This window comes from Phyllostomus hastatus, unplaced genomic scaffold (assembly GCF_019186645.2).
Source record: "Phyllostomus hastatus isolate PE091 unplaced genomic scaffold, TTU_PhHast_1.1 phas_contig_86, whole genome shotgun sequence".
Taxonomy (NCBI): Eukaryota; Metazoa; Chordata; class Mammalia; order Chiroptera; family Phyllostomidae; genus Phyllostomus; species Phyllostomus hastatus.
The window spans coordinates 20,548,395-20,563,360 of NW_025333977.1; the positions used below are offsets into that span (position 1 = coordinate 20,548,395).

General features: G+C 38.4%; 1 protein-coding gene across 14 annotated transcripts in view; it reads right to left on the minus strand.

The window, feature by feature from the left end:
- Positions 1-14,966, minus strand: part of MECOM (MDS1 and EVI1 complex locus) — a 550,693-nt gene that overhangs the window by 34,765 nt on the left and 500,962 nt on the right. For 11 of the 14 annotated variants that reach the window (XM_045850965.1, XM_045850969.1, XM_045850963.1 and 8 more), the window contains 4 exons: positions 11,127-11,229; positions 6,914-7,130; positions 2,207-2,354; positions 766-922 (listed from right to left, as the gene is read on the minus strand). In XM_045850965.1, coding sequence (XP_045706921.1) covers positions 766-922; positions 2,207-2,354; positions 6,914-7,130; positions 11,127-11,229 — 625 coding nt within the window. The remainder of the gene's footprint in view (positions 1-765; positions 923-2,206; positions 2,355-6,913; positions 7,131-11,126; positions 11,230-14,966) is intronic. The other 3 variants (XM_045850976.1, XM_045850966.1, XM_045850964.1) reach the window with 1 other exon arrangement.

Sequence of the window (14,966 nt, forward strand, 5' to 3'; positions counted from 1 at the left end):
GAGAACAGGAGTGGGTAAACAGAAGAAGAAGCCAAGTGAAGGTTTTATCTGACTTTATTTGAAGTACGTTCCTACAGCGTTCTGCACGTTTTAAGTAGGTGGTCAGATTGGATGTCTCCTGAAAACACACAAACCCACTGCCTGTAAATTTGTTTTAGTGCAGTGAGTTACAGAGGCAGCGTGTCCAGCATCAAAGTGAAAATGTTCTGCTTTTCAAGTAACAGAACTACCGATCTGCAGCCTGTGATCGGCAACAACGGGTAGATTAAAGGGCGTTTTATTTCCCTCTCTCCCCACACACACACTCACACATGTACACACAGAGTCATAAGCCTACTTGCCAGGTGGGGTTCTTCCGGCTCTTTCTGATCCAGAACAGGTTTTTATCACTTCATCTTGGTTACTGGTATCTGCTACTTGCTGTTTTACAAAGCCATGAGCGTTCTCAGCGCGCGACAAATCTGGTTGTCTCTATTAAATCCTACAACCTGGGGAGGCTTCCCTTTCAATATTTAACGACTTCTCTTTTCTCTACCTGTTATTGATTTCATCTCAAAGAGAACACCCCAGGGATCATAGACAAAATACCATGGATCTGGTTATAAAAGATTTTCTGGTATTAGAAAATAGCCCTACCGGATTGGACCATAAAGACCTAATGCGGAGACCCCTCTAACGACCATGTGTGGCTGCTCTCCTGATCACACAGGGCCTTTTGGACGAGAGACAGATGCAGGAAGGAGGGCTGGAGTGTTAAAAACTTACAGATGAAGGGCTTCACACTGCTGTGGATGTGCTTGTGTTGTTTGAGGCCTGATGAAGTGGCAAACGTTTTGCCACACTCCGGGCAAGCGTGGGCCCGGGCACCAACGTGCTGAGAGCGAATGTGCCGCTGAAGGTTGCTAGGGTCCGTGAAAACCTGCTAGGAAATGAGTACTGATTAATCGAGAAACTTAATTCAAGGGCACACTAGAGAAGACCAGGAGTGACTCAAGAAGGAATTTTGTTTATGCGTTTTGATTTTGGTGATTTGTTTTCCCCAAAGACCCAAAAAAGTCATGGTTCCCAAGCACAAGCTCCTCTCGGGTATGGGCTGTACATCACTCAGTTCTGTATCCTTAGCACGAAGTGTCCATTGGCATCAGCCAAACAAAATGATGACTGACACTGTTAGACCATGCTCAGGTCTTTTTGATCTCATTGTGAAATAATAACTGGGGTTGGATAATAAAATGCTGGTCATGACACTATTAAAATTGGGGAGTTATTTCCATTCTTTAAATAGAGACATATTATGTACACAATTGGGGGGATTTTGACAAAAGTATCACAATTCTATTCAAAGAGTTCCCCAAGGGGTTAAATTCTAACACTGCATTTCAGTAAATTACCAGTAAGCTAAAATCATCCCTTTGGACACTTTACTAACAAAACAATAAAGAAAAAGCCTTCCACATACCTGAAAGCAAACATCTCTAGAGATAATTTCGAATGTCACAATTTCCACTAGCATGAGAAAAGATACTCAAATGCTATGAAAAGTTTTTGCAAACTGAAATCAACTTTCATGACACCAGGACATTTTTCAGTTAATTGAGAAACATGAAAATTAAATACTGCGAATTATTGTTCCTGTAATGGTCACGGTGAAGTGCATTCATTTCACTCTCATGTTGTTCCGCAGCTGGGCACTAAGGCAGCAGTGGCCACTAAGGGACTATGCCTTTAATTAGAATTAAGTTTAATTAGGATTTATGATGGGGACTTGGGTGGAAAAATCTGCAAATGTAGAAGTCTCCCATTCTTTCTGAATAGGCATTCAGAAACTTTATGTGGCTTCCTCACAAATTGCTATTAAAATAAATCAGTAATGTGCATTGGATAAAATTTTCATTCTCCGTAAGGCTATAAAACAACCCCATGCTGGCAAGCCAGTAGCGGAACCAGGAATTTACCGTGGATGTCTGACACCTAGTTCTGGAACTCACCATTAAGCCTCACTTCCTCTCTTACAAAAATAAAACGATACCCACTAAGTGTTTTTATACACTGCACTAATGCCTTTTAGCATACAACACTCAGTCTACTTTTCTCAAGATATTTATAGTTTCCCCTCTCAAGGCTTGTTTTTATATATCGTAGCAAGTGATAGATTAAGAGAGAGCAGGATGACAGAGAGGCCAAGTAGTCTAAAAATTCACTGTACCTTGGCACAATTTTCACATTCATAGTGCTTTCCACTGTCATGTGACATCTGGTGGCGAATTAAATTGGACTTCCAGTTAAATGCCTTGGGACACTGATCACACTTGTATTCTCTCTCTTCAGTATGTGACAACATGTGTTTCTCCAGGCTGTTAAGAGAACAATTAATTTAATAGGACATGGTGACAAAGAACACATTCATAAACAGAACGTCATTTTATTGCTAGTCCAAGTGGCAATTAAAGAAATAAGAAAGAAAAGTTGTTGAGCGGAGGAGGAGGCAAGAAAAGAAACAGGCTTGGGACAGACAAAAGTACATTTTATGTTTCCTAGACTGTGTCTCTCACTAATGCAGAGAAGTACCCCTGTTGTTAGAAAATAAATCTGCTACAGCTAGCAGGGATTGCCAATTTAGGAGCGTGAAAAACAACCGGCTGTTTGTCAAGTCTAGATTCACTACACAGTTCTGAAAGTAACACATATTGCTAACACCCACTTAAACACATTCAAATGTTAAGAAAATGGTTAAGAACATGCAAGCAGGTATTCTGTCTGATGCATATAACTTCTAGATTCAAAAAACTACTTTTGTTTTTACCCACGTCACCATATGGTAAAGTGTGCTCTAAGCTGAATAGTTAACAAGCAACTTCCCAGTATTACCCTGGGATGGGTGAATGGGCAAGTAGGCAGACTGATGGATAAATATGTCTGTGTACAAATACAGACACAGACATAAAGATATAAATATTTTTTATATATAGAAAAATATATGTAGTCTATTAATTATGGAGTAAAGTGTGTAATATTTAAAGTGAGTGAATTCTTAAAAATCCTCAAAGGAAAAATGTTAGAAGTTTCTCACAAGCATAGTTTCTCTGTGTTTTAAAGCTCAGAATATTTTTCCTTCTCAAATGTTTCCCCTTTCTCTAAAAATTGTATAGGAAATGTGCATGAATATAATCAAAAGCAAATACAGATAATGGATTACAGTGAAATTCAGAAGGTGTTTGCAATATCTTTGCTAATTAAATACACAAACACATAACACAGTAGGACACTACTCCCACATAAGGTAACCAGAGCTCCTTGGAGATATAATAGCCTGTTTCAAATTTGAAGAACAAAATACACAAGATGGGCTTTGAACATGTTGTTATGGCAAAAAACAAGAAAGTTGTAGATCCATGTCAAAAGAATTAGGATGCCAATTTGAAGAGATGCCTACTGAAAAACTATGCAAAAATATAAGCATCAATAAAAATAATAATCTCATATTTTCACAATAACAGTATTTGAAAACATGCAAATAGAACCTCACCAGTCACCTTTGGAAGATGCTGGGAAGCCAAATAGTTATTCTGGAAACTAATAAATAAAAGGAAAAACTCATCCACAGGCTCTTGTCCCTTCTATAAGAGCTGTACCTGAGGGTGGACAAAGAACCAGGGGAAGATTCTCTGTATAGAGTTAGTCCAGATAACAAATAATGTGAGAGTAACAGAAGTAAAAACACATTCATTTTGCAGCCCCTACAGAATTAATGAATCTATGTGATCCATTATGTGTCTCCTGGTGGGAATAAATAATACCATCAATGAGGTATTCTTCCCCAAACTTTGAACCTAAATGTGATCAAAGGGATATATCTCCATTAACAGGAAATAGGGGCCCCGGAGAAAGATGCTAAACAACTCCAAAGTGATGTCATCGGCAGAAGTCAGATGGGAGGAAATACTACAGGGAAAACCACTCAGCTTCTTCCATGAGTAAATTGTAATGAGAAAAAGAGAGAGAATAGATGATAATGAGAGACCAGAAAAGAAAGTGAGACAGAGAGACTGACTGACTGACTGACTTTAACTGGGGGGCCTATAAACTGAAAGAGATACAAGTGGCCTGTCTACCAGTTGCAGTGATGGACCTTCCTTTGATCTTAATTCAAACAAACTCTGAAAATCATGATATACTGCAGAAACGTGAACTTGTGTTTTAAAGAGTCCTTACTTCCTATAGCTACAGAATGAACTATTTATGAATAAAATCATATCATGCCCAGGATCTGTGGCAAACAATCCAAAACAAGTGTAGCTGGGACAAGATGGGCCTGGCGTGATATCAGAGCTGAGTGTCTGGGGTTTATTTTACAATCCTCTCTAGTTTTGTGTGTATCTGAAACTTTTGTAAGAAAAAGTTACTTAAAAAAATAAAATTACCAAACATGTGGTCACACTTTCTCCCCTATGTTTTGTTTCTCTGTAAGATGACCACTGCAAATTCAAATATCAGGTAAGGCCTCAGTGCACCTAGACTGTATTACCCAGAGTGGAGACGGAGTACGCGGGAGTATGGGGAAAATAAAATGTCCTTCCTCCTATCTTGGTAAATTAGAAACACCTTTCCCATATTTTTTTTTCTCTTCCTCCCCTCCCTCCCTAGAATTCTATTCATATTGGCACACACACTTATTTTTCCTGCCCCATGAGTCAGTCACATTAGCAATGCTATTCTATTTGAGCACCAGTGGCGATATCTCTGTGAACAAAAGGTACCAGGAGAGTACAGGTGTGTGGAGTCACAAGAAAGGCCCTATCTTTATCTACACTATGTCATTCTCTGTTACACAAGTTGAAGTGTTAACAAGAGAGTTAAGAGAGAGATAGCAACCACTGAGGTAACATTGAACTGAGTCAGAGATATCTTCCACAATCACTGTACAGACTCCTATTCTCACCATTGTCCTTTACAACCCATGAAGGCATGTCATTTTATGACATACATCATATTCCAATATGTTTGTCAAGTCAGAAGCTCTGAAAGCTAGTGGGGAAAGACTGGGTTAAACATAGAGCTGTACCCCGGCCCCGACTCCAAGGGTGTGATACAGCTTTAGAGTATGCTAAATGGCATGTAGTGGGGAAAACAGAGCAAAGCAAAGGGAATGTTGCTTTCTTTGCTTCTTCTAAGCAGCATGAAGCCCACACTGTTTCATGGAATTAGCAGCTATCGAGTAATAAGTGATAGAAGAATTAAAAGGCAAATGCTTCTCACGAAAGCAACTTTTATGTATACTGCTTTTAATCAACAGAGAAGCAATCCAGTCCGTCATTACCGAGACTCAATAAATGAGGAAGTCTATCCTGATTTATAGAGCTTTGAATTTTATCCCAATTTATAGAAGTCTTCTGGGTTCTTTCCATTTTTTGCATATCAACCTTTGTTTTTCACCCACCCCCTTCTGTGTGTGGGGAGAGAATATTCTTTTCTCACCATTTTACATAAAAGATACAAAACAGAGTAATGTATCATGTCAAGAAAGGATTTTTCACTTGATAAAGTATAAAAAACAATACAGGATTCAACAAAGTAAGAAATATTTAGAGAATACAGGTTTTGCACATGGCTAAATTACATAACCCTTTGGTTGCTTGCCCTCAGGTTTCATAATGACATGCTAAATTCGTCTCACTGACTACCCAAAAGTGAGTTTTCAGGATTCATCCAACGCCAGATAATTAATTAGGTTTCCTTCTTGTTTTCCACTGAATGTGTGACTTCAGGAACCGAACTGACAGTCAGTCTAGGCATTAAGCAGAGTTCACTCAGGCTTCCTCTTAGAACTAGTCATAGTGAGAAGCTTTCCCCACCTAACAAGTATTGCTATTTACTTCTAGTAGGAAGTAAGAATTATATTTTAGTGTTTAGTCTGTCCACTTTGTTTCACAATGCTGTCTTTTATTTTTGATAATAAAATTGAAAGAAATAAACTCTGAAATTAAATCTCGCTTTGTATTATAAATGTTTTACTCCCTATGACTTATTTTTATTTTTTTAATTTGTTCATAATTATATTTAAGGAAAATGCTGCAACTTCCTTTTTAATTAACAATACATGTCTTACCAGATACATTATATAACAAATTTATTCTCTGTGTGAACTTATGTTAAGCAGTAAAGATGAATTTAAAGAAGACTGGGAAAGCCTCCTTATTCCCCAAAATGTTTTCTAATAGTTAAATCAGGCCTGAATTTTCAAAGCTAGAGATTCATTCTTTTGATTCAATTTCCACAAGGACTGAGTTATGCTTGATGACTTTCTAGTCATTTATGCATTAAAATTAATGACTGCTACATGAAATCGTTTCCTGTAAGTGGCCTCACCAGAGAAGAGGGTGCAGAGCAATCAACAGAGGCCAAAAGAAGAGGGAAAAAGGGGAGGCATTAAGGAAAGAAGGAAAGCAAAATGGTAAAGGGAAAGAGGTGGAGTGTCCAAGACAAACTTAGTAATTCACACTCTTGAATGAGTCCGGTTAATACACTACCATACCCATTTAAATACAATGATGTTATGTTCACTTGAAATTCTGGTTATAGGTTCCAAGGATCATTTCCACATTTAAAAGCAAAAGAATGAATACAGTTATTAAAACTGTTTGTGAACCAGGGCAAAAACCATTAGGTAGAAACATACAAACCAAAAACCTATTAGCTGGTTATATATCCAAATAACTAATTCTAACTTCATTGTAAATATTTGACAGATGAGAATTTCATGAAAAAAATGATTTCTGAACATGTTACTAACATACTTATCAGACTCACGGCTGTTTCAAATTTCCCATCTGCATAAATTTTTAAAATTCAGAATAAAAACATTTTATTGCAGAGTAAATAAACACATTTTATAGTGCAACGTGCCATTTCTAACCTTTGCAAATCGGGAAAAACTTGGTCACATTCTTTACACTCCTGGATTGCATGTATCTCTCGGAGATCATTTTCACTTTCAAGTTTTTGTTGAAAGTCCTCTTCCACCATCGAAAATGCTGAGTGAGGGGTACTGCACGGGAACTTCTGGTGATCTGCTAGTTCAGCCTTGGACTCAAAGAGCTGGTCACAGTCCTCACAGCGATATTGCCGTTCTTCTGTGAAAACAATCCAGGTGTTACTAAGACTGGGAGACCAGGAAGTGCCACTACACAGCCCAGGAGGCATTCCCGAATGACAGAAGACATAAGAGAAAGTTCTTGGTTTTCATTTCTATCACTTCAATTTTAATGTAGATTAGAAATAGTAGATGTAAGAAAGCCAGGACAGAGCCTAGCACAATAATGTAAGAGGTTACTGTGGGGACAGTACAGACTTCCTATCAGATAAAACCCTTCCAGGATTTAATATTCACGGGACATTAAAAATAGTCATGACCACTTAGTGAGCATCATCGATTTCCTCAGCCATGTATATGGATTATTGATATTCCTTAAAACCCGATTATAAGGAATCACATATCAGGTTTTAATTCCAATTTTCAGATGAGGGCACTGAAGCTCAGAGATGTTCAGTAACCAGTCAGTAACCAGTCAGCTAAGTGGTTGTGACAGGATTCGAGTCCATCACTGCTCCATGTGCCGTGACAACTGCAGGATGCATGGAACACCCAGTTCCCCTCTGAGCCATGCTTAAGTCTGGTTATAGTATCAGCAAACTTGATATGCTTCATTACATTATTACTCGTAATGGTATACAGTAGGGTGTTTTTAGCATTCTTTCGGGCTAATTTATGTTACTCCAGGGTCGGTGCTAATTGGCATGGCTTTGTTAAATAGCAAACACAGCATGAATTTGCACTTTCTATCAGTGAGATAAATAAAGAATAGTAGTGGCAACTAGCGATAGCAAAGTTACAAAGTATCAGGGAATAATGGTACTATTTCTGTTCTTACCATTTGAATAGCTTTCAGTCCACTCATGAGGCCATACTCCTATGCCCAGAACACCCAGACACAATCACTGAAGTCTTGAAAATAGCTCCGAAGGTTGAAAGATACCCGGGACAACAACATGAGACATAATCCCTACTGTATAAACCTACAGCCCGAACCTATACCCAGTTGTTCACTGACTGAACATTTTCGAGAGAATATTTTAGTCACTTACCAAATACTAGGCATTTTGCTAGGGAATTAATATATAAGAAACTCAAGGGGATACACATATGAACAGAATATGATCTATTTTATGACAGATGCATGCATAGGGCCTGAGGGAGCTCAGAAGACTGTGCCTAATCCATCTAATCTGAGGGACAGAGGCTCAGAAAATGTGAGGAGCAAGAATCAGTCGGGTGAACTGGGATGAGGGCAGACACTACAGGCAGCAGGAACAACGTGGACCAGTGAGGAAGGCCAGAAACAGCGTGGCAGGCTCCTAGAAGGAAAGCTGTAGCAGACTATGACAGGTTTATAGGGTGCACGCAGGGGAGGAGTGGGAAATGGAGTTAGAGAGGGTAGCAGGTCACTAGGGGCTTTTTAGGTCCCTGCTAGGAGGGAAGAGAAAGCCACTGGAAGCTGGAAAGCCCCACTGAAACCTGAGAAGCCAAGCGGCAAGGTCAGATGGGACACCAGCTGCTGTAATCTGCATACAATACTAGTCTAGTTTAAAGTAAGCCAGTAACAGAGAGCCAGCAAGGTAGAGAAATTGGTGTGTAGGTTCGACAGGGTTTGTCAACTTTGGAAGCAGATGATTAAGGAAGAGAGGGGTATTCTGAAATAAATCATCTCAGCTCTAAGGACAGGCTTCCCTATGACATTAACTAGGTAATAGAAACGTTTCCTATCATCTGTTACACTATTCACATATTTAAGGTCTACATTTAGGATCTCAGCCAGCAGTCTGAACACAAATAGAACCTTCAGGCCACATAATAAATGGGAAAGGCCTCGGTTTTTAATATAGCAAGATCTTGGCTTGAGTGCTGACTCTACCACCTTCTAGCCATGTGGTCTTTGCCAATTAACTTAGCCTATGTAGCCTCAGTTTCCCTATATATGAAATGGAAATAATTCCTGCTTACAGGTTTGAACTATGTGTAAAGATTAACTGAGACAATAAATAAAAAGCATATAATAGCTAGCATATAATGTGTGTACAATGCATATTTTCTCTTTCCTAAAAACATTAAATCCTAGAAGTATAAAATACAAATCACCATTTAAACATCATAAACCTTATATGAGGCCTGTCTGGAAAAATTCCAGCCATTATTAACATAGCAAGACCAGTTTATGCAACATTGATGTAACCTGGCAGCCAACAAGAGTGAACTGGAATGTGCATGTGTGAACAATGATGACTTCACTGTACTAGTCAGTGGGGCCATTGAGTGAGCATGTGTACTGTGTGGCTGTCGCATTCAAAATGACTGAGCAAGTACAGCAAATAATCTACATCAAATTTTGCATTAAGCTTGAACATGGCTCTGCAGAAACTATTCAGATGATTCAGAAGGCCACAGCTATGGGCAACTGGTGATTGGCAGCTTCCTCATGACAACGTGCCTGCTGATGTATCACATCTTCTGCAGTGGTTTTTGGCAAAACATCAATCCCTACAGCCCAGATTTGGCATCCTATGACTTCTGGCTTTTCCCAAAAACCACCTTTGAAAGGGAAGAGACTTCAGACCATCAGTGAAATTCAGGAAAATATGATGGTGCCGCTGATGGCGATTGAGAGAACTATGTGAAGTCCCAAGGTGACTACTCTGAAGGGGACTAAGGGATCCTTGTCCTACGTACCATGTTTCTTGTATCTTGTGTCTTCTTGGCTAAATGTCTGTATTTTTCATATTACATGGCTGGATACCTTCTGGGCAGACCTCATATATAACATACATAGTATTTGGATGGATATGACACATTGAAAACAAAAGGCAACTGATGGGTCCAAGTGTGTTGTGAAGAAAGGTAATATATGAATGGCAGCCCCAAAAGAAAAACAGTCACATTTATTTAGGCTTTTTAGAATGGTAAACTAACCATCTAAGTACTAACTATCATCTAAGTACCCCCACCGTCATGGAGCCCTTTGGGGGCAGACTTCCCTTTTCACCAGGCTTTTTGACAACGCAGGATTTCTTAAAACCATTTGCTTGTCAGAGTTTCTAAGAAGAAATCAACTTCCAGAAGGCTCCCAAAAATATAACTGGTATAATCTAGAAAGAGGTGGAATGCAGCTCAGCCAAAGGAAGAAAGTCCAAGCAATAAGCCAGCAAAGAGTGGTGGCTTCCTTCAAAGGAGCCACAGAAGCAGAGGCTGAGGTTCTGCCATTCGGAATGCTGGGGGGATGGGAGCAGGTCCATCTCCATCACTCGGCTAAGTTGGGATGGGTAACCCTTCCCAGTGGTCCTTCCAACCACTAAACACCATAAAGACACCACTAGAGGAACTTGAAACAAATCACATTATATTAGGAGACAGAAATAGGAAAGGGAAAAAAAAGTATTAAATTCTCATCTCAATGATACAAATCAACACAAGAAGAATTTTTTTCTTAAGCTTCTCTGAATATACATCACTAGTCATTATAATTCTTTTTGATTGCCTCTTCCTTTGACTTAGAATAGGTCTCTACCAAATAAAAATCTTTCTGGCTCTAAAATTTCCTCATCCATACTTTTCTCCCAAATCCCCATCACCCCAACCCTCTCCCCTACGGTCACACTGGCTGGGATTTTGCTCAGGTAGAAACACTTTTCCCAGTAATAGAACATTAGATGGGAGAAATATCTGCTATATATACAAACTCAAAACCAGGCTCTCTGGAATGACCTACTGCTCAGTGAGAGGACTCCCAATACAGTCTGAGGCACTGACAAAAGGTTTAATGATGTGATGGCTCAGTCTAAATATTCAAAATTCCCTTTGAGCTCCATTTCAGGGAAGACCTATGGCTACTTTAGCTTCATAGTGATATTAGCCGTATGTCAAACCAAGAAAATAGCCACTTCAAGAAAAGGAATGTGTTAAAACTGACATTAAATGGCCAGGAAAAGTAACAAACATCAAGTATGTTGGGCCCTTCTGGATGCTCCGTCACCGTCCAAATGAGGACGGCGCTCCAGGCGGTTGGGGCACGACTAACCGTGGATGTCCGGGGCCATGGTTTCATGGGGGTAGTCTTCACTCTTCATGAACAGCAGGAGCTCCTCTCCCGGCGCGATGTCTGCGACTACTCTATAAAATATCTTCAACAGACCAGACGAGGGTGGGTGGGAAGAAAGAGAGAAGTGAATAATAACTTATCTGTACATTTTCTCATACCTTAACAAAAATATTCCTTTTCTTTTTCTCCCAAAGATGTGTGACTTCCCATTTTATATACTGCAAATTACCCCTCCGGTGATGAATGGAAAGCTGTAGCTCCCATGCCAATTCACAAATCTTTCCCAAATCCTGCTTCACAAATCAAATTTTCTTAATGCAGGCCTTGATGTCACAGGCACTGGGTGTGATGTTTAACAAAGACTTCCCCCTTCTCTGCATTCCTCACTCTTGAGTGAACCACACACATGCGTAGAGTCCAAGCGTCTGGCATTACCCAGCCACAGTCTAGCTAAGGGTGGCCAGGGACACAATCACCTCCCTTGAGCGTGTGCTCTCTCAAAAGTAGCACCTTCTCAACAAGGTATTTTTTAAGGTAAGAATTTGGAAGGACATGACATAAAGAATTATGACAGCAAGATCTGTAGAGCACACCGTGCAAGGAGAGTATGTTGTTTTCTAAAACATAATCCTCTCTCACCATCAAGGACCTGCCCTCACGCCCTTGCCCCGGATCCCACTCTTTGAAAGCCAGCATTATGCCTTCAATCGATTCATTTACTGGTGCTTATTTCCCTTACTTTCCAGCAAAATGTGGAGGAGAGGAAGGAATTAATAAAACCATTAATGACTGACTAAAAAGCAGTGGGGCAAGTATGAAAAGAGCCCTGACCTATAATTTCCAAGAGCTGCCCACCTTTCCCCAAACCAGCTCGGTGACCTTAGGCAAGTCATTGAACAATTTACTTGTCCAGACTGCAGGATTTTTTTCATTTATAAAAGCATTTCATTCATGACACATACAAATGTACAATCAATCATTATGTTTCACAGCTAAATCTAATATAATGTTATATATCAGTTATATCTCAATGGAAAAGCATTTAATCATAAAAAATATTTAAGGTGCTTACTCATTTTATCATAAAAATGTTTAGTTTTTAATTTTATTGGACAATTGTTTATTAAACAATTCAGTAACCAGGCAGAGGTTATGGAAGAAAGAATGAAATTATACAATCAACTGGAAAAATGAGACCAATTACATTCACACACACCCCCAGAAGCAACAATGATAACAACAAAATAGGGGTTCAATTCTGCTCAATCTCAATCTGACGTGGGAGAAAAATCGCATAACATAAATTGGTACACCCTACTAAGAAATGAGGATTATTTTTAGATGTAATTGCTCTAACTATGGTTTCTTACAGGGTCATCTGATATTTCAAACTGAGAAAAGTCTAGTAAATTAATGTCTTATAAGATCAACAGAAATGTGCATAACTTTAGTAGCATTTATTTGTTTATCTTTTGAGAAGCAGATGTTAAATGTAAGTACGTGCCTCTTTATTCCAGTAGGTGGCTCTAAAGTCCAATTGTTTATTTCTCTATAAAAAGACCACAGTATAAAATTGTGCTAAATTAAAAAAAATAATAATTCGATGAGTGGTATTTTCTGCTTAATTTCTTTCTTGTTGAAATAAAATCTTTTTCATTCCACAGTAATTTACCCATTGTGAAGTTGGTTTATAGAAAATAATGTCAAACATCTAATGTTGTATAATATGTTATAATATAACCTAAGAGTTTTTATATCAATGGAATCCATACCATCTTAGCAGAAGTACCCTTGCTATGTGCTCTTTCTACAAAACCCAGCAATTTTATACTTTTCATCTTATTAAAACTTAATCTCATTTTCCCTTCTTTTGAAGTACACTGAGATAAATAGTTCTGCTCAAAAAGTTACCAGATTAAAAAGAAATTAGTGTGCATGCACTTTCCCCCCCAAACCTTCCAGTGAAATGCTGCTAAGTACTCTGTTTCATTCTGGAGTTCTATTTCCCCTTAGAAAACAATGGACTTCTCTCAACAGTTTGAATCACCTCTGGCATCTCTCAAAGGTTTAACTTATTAGCTTCCTTTCCAACAACATGTTGACATTTGAATTGTGACATATTAGAACTTTTCAGTGGCTTCTCGGAAATAGTGAGGTTAAAGAGACAATACTCTGCAAGACCGTAAAACAGCACAGTTGTCTCTGTTGGGGAATGCTTCTTAGGCACACATGCCAGATCATTTTAAGAAACTACTATGATAGCATTATTTCTCTGTAGCCCACTATTAATCATGTCTCTTTTAATTCCACTTTAGAGTTACCCCATGCAATATGAACAGCCCAAGAAAAAAAAAGAAAATGATGGATACATTATAACTATCTATTATAAAGACAATTCTCTTTGTGGGGACATAGATCACTACTGTAATTTCCCTTTAAGTGTCCAGATTGTCATGTGAAGAATATTGAGCACATAAAAAAAAATAAAAGACATGGAAGAGTGTTGATGTTGGCTTTATTTACTGGAGGTAAAAGGTGACATTCCAGGCCATGAAAGGCAAAGAAAAGCAGAGTGGGTTTTAACTTCAGGGTGTTCTTTTTCGATTTTAAGTGAATTTTTATGGTGCTCATGAAACTGAGGTTTGAAAAGAACTGGCACGCTCCAGACACAATGAGGGCAGAGTCCGGGCCTGCTTCCTCGTATAGCACTAAGCATGTGCCTCCCAGTCCCATCTACCACACCCTCACAAACCCAGTGTGGTGTTTTTCAAGGTGTTGCTGCCACTTGATATCTTATTATATCTCATCTCTTAGGATTTTAGAGAGACTTTAGTAAAATTATGTTTTTGCCCCTTTAATTACACTGGCCCAAATGTATAATTTGAATACTCAAATCCAGAGATGTATAAAGTTAGTTTACATTTTAGCAATAGTACACTAGCAGGCATTTGAGAAGTAGAGGTTCTAGTTTAAAGAAAATATAATAATAATTTGTTGCCTCAGAATAATTATGTAGAGGAATGATGGAATGTAATCTTGAAGAAACTGAGCCATTCAAAAAATAAGATAACACATCTATGTTTGTTATAAAATAGGTGTTCCAGAAAATAAATATATAACAAAAAACATAAGTGATTTGTGTAGCTTCTCCTGCAGGTTTGTATATTAAGTACGCTTGACCATGCTGATAAAAATGAATCATAATGTCTTTAAAATCAGTATAGTCTCAAAATCTCAATTACATTGCGGTCCTATGTATTGTATGTCCTCTGAGTTATGTACCAAAAGCAGAGACACTACTAATATAATCTCTCTGGCTTTTGTATTGGAGAGAAGTGGAAGAAAAGCAATTCCTCCATGAAATTCCATAAGGAGTTAACAGGTCTCCTTCCCCATCAGGGGGTTTTATGGAAAAAATTATCTGGATCCAAAATATAAATGTTCTGGATCTGGGATTTTGTGATGAATTCAACTCAAGTATATAATGAAGGGCTCAAAAGTCTCAAACACTTAGAAAAAGTTTGAATTCTTACAAACGGGCTGTCGATTTACTATTATTTTAGTGTCTCACTCATAATGTTCTATTAAAAGAAATATCTCAGTTCCTCTTACTGTATCGTGAAAGGTAAGAGGAATCGGGCTTTAAAGTAAGACAATAGGATTACACAAGAATTCCATTTTTTAAAAGGCATGACAAAATATTTTAAATATTTTTAAACATGATAAAATATTTTGACTCCTCTAGAGTTTTCTTTTTGATAGCTAACAGCAAATTCCAGAAATGCAAGTTATAAACATGGCCCACCTCTCCATATATTT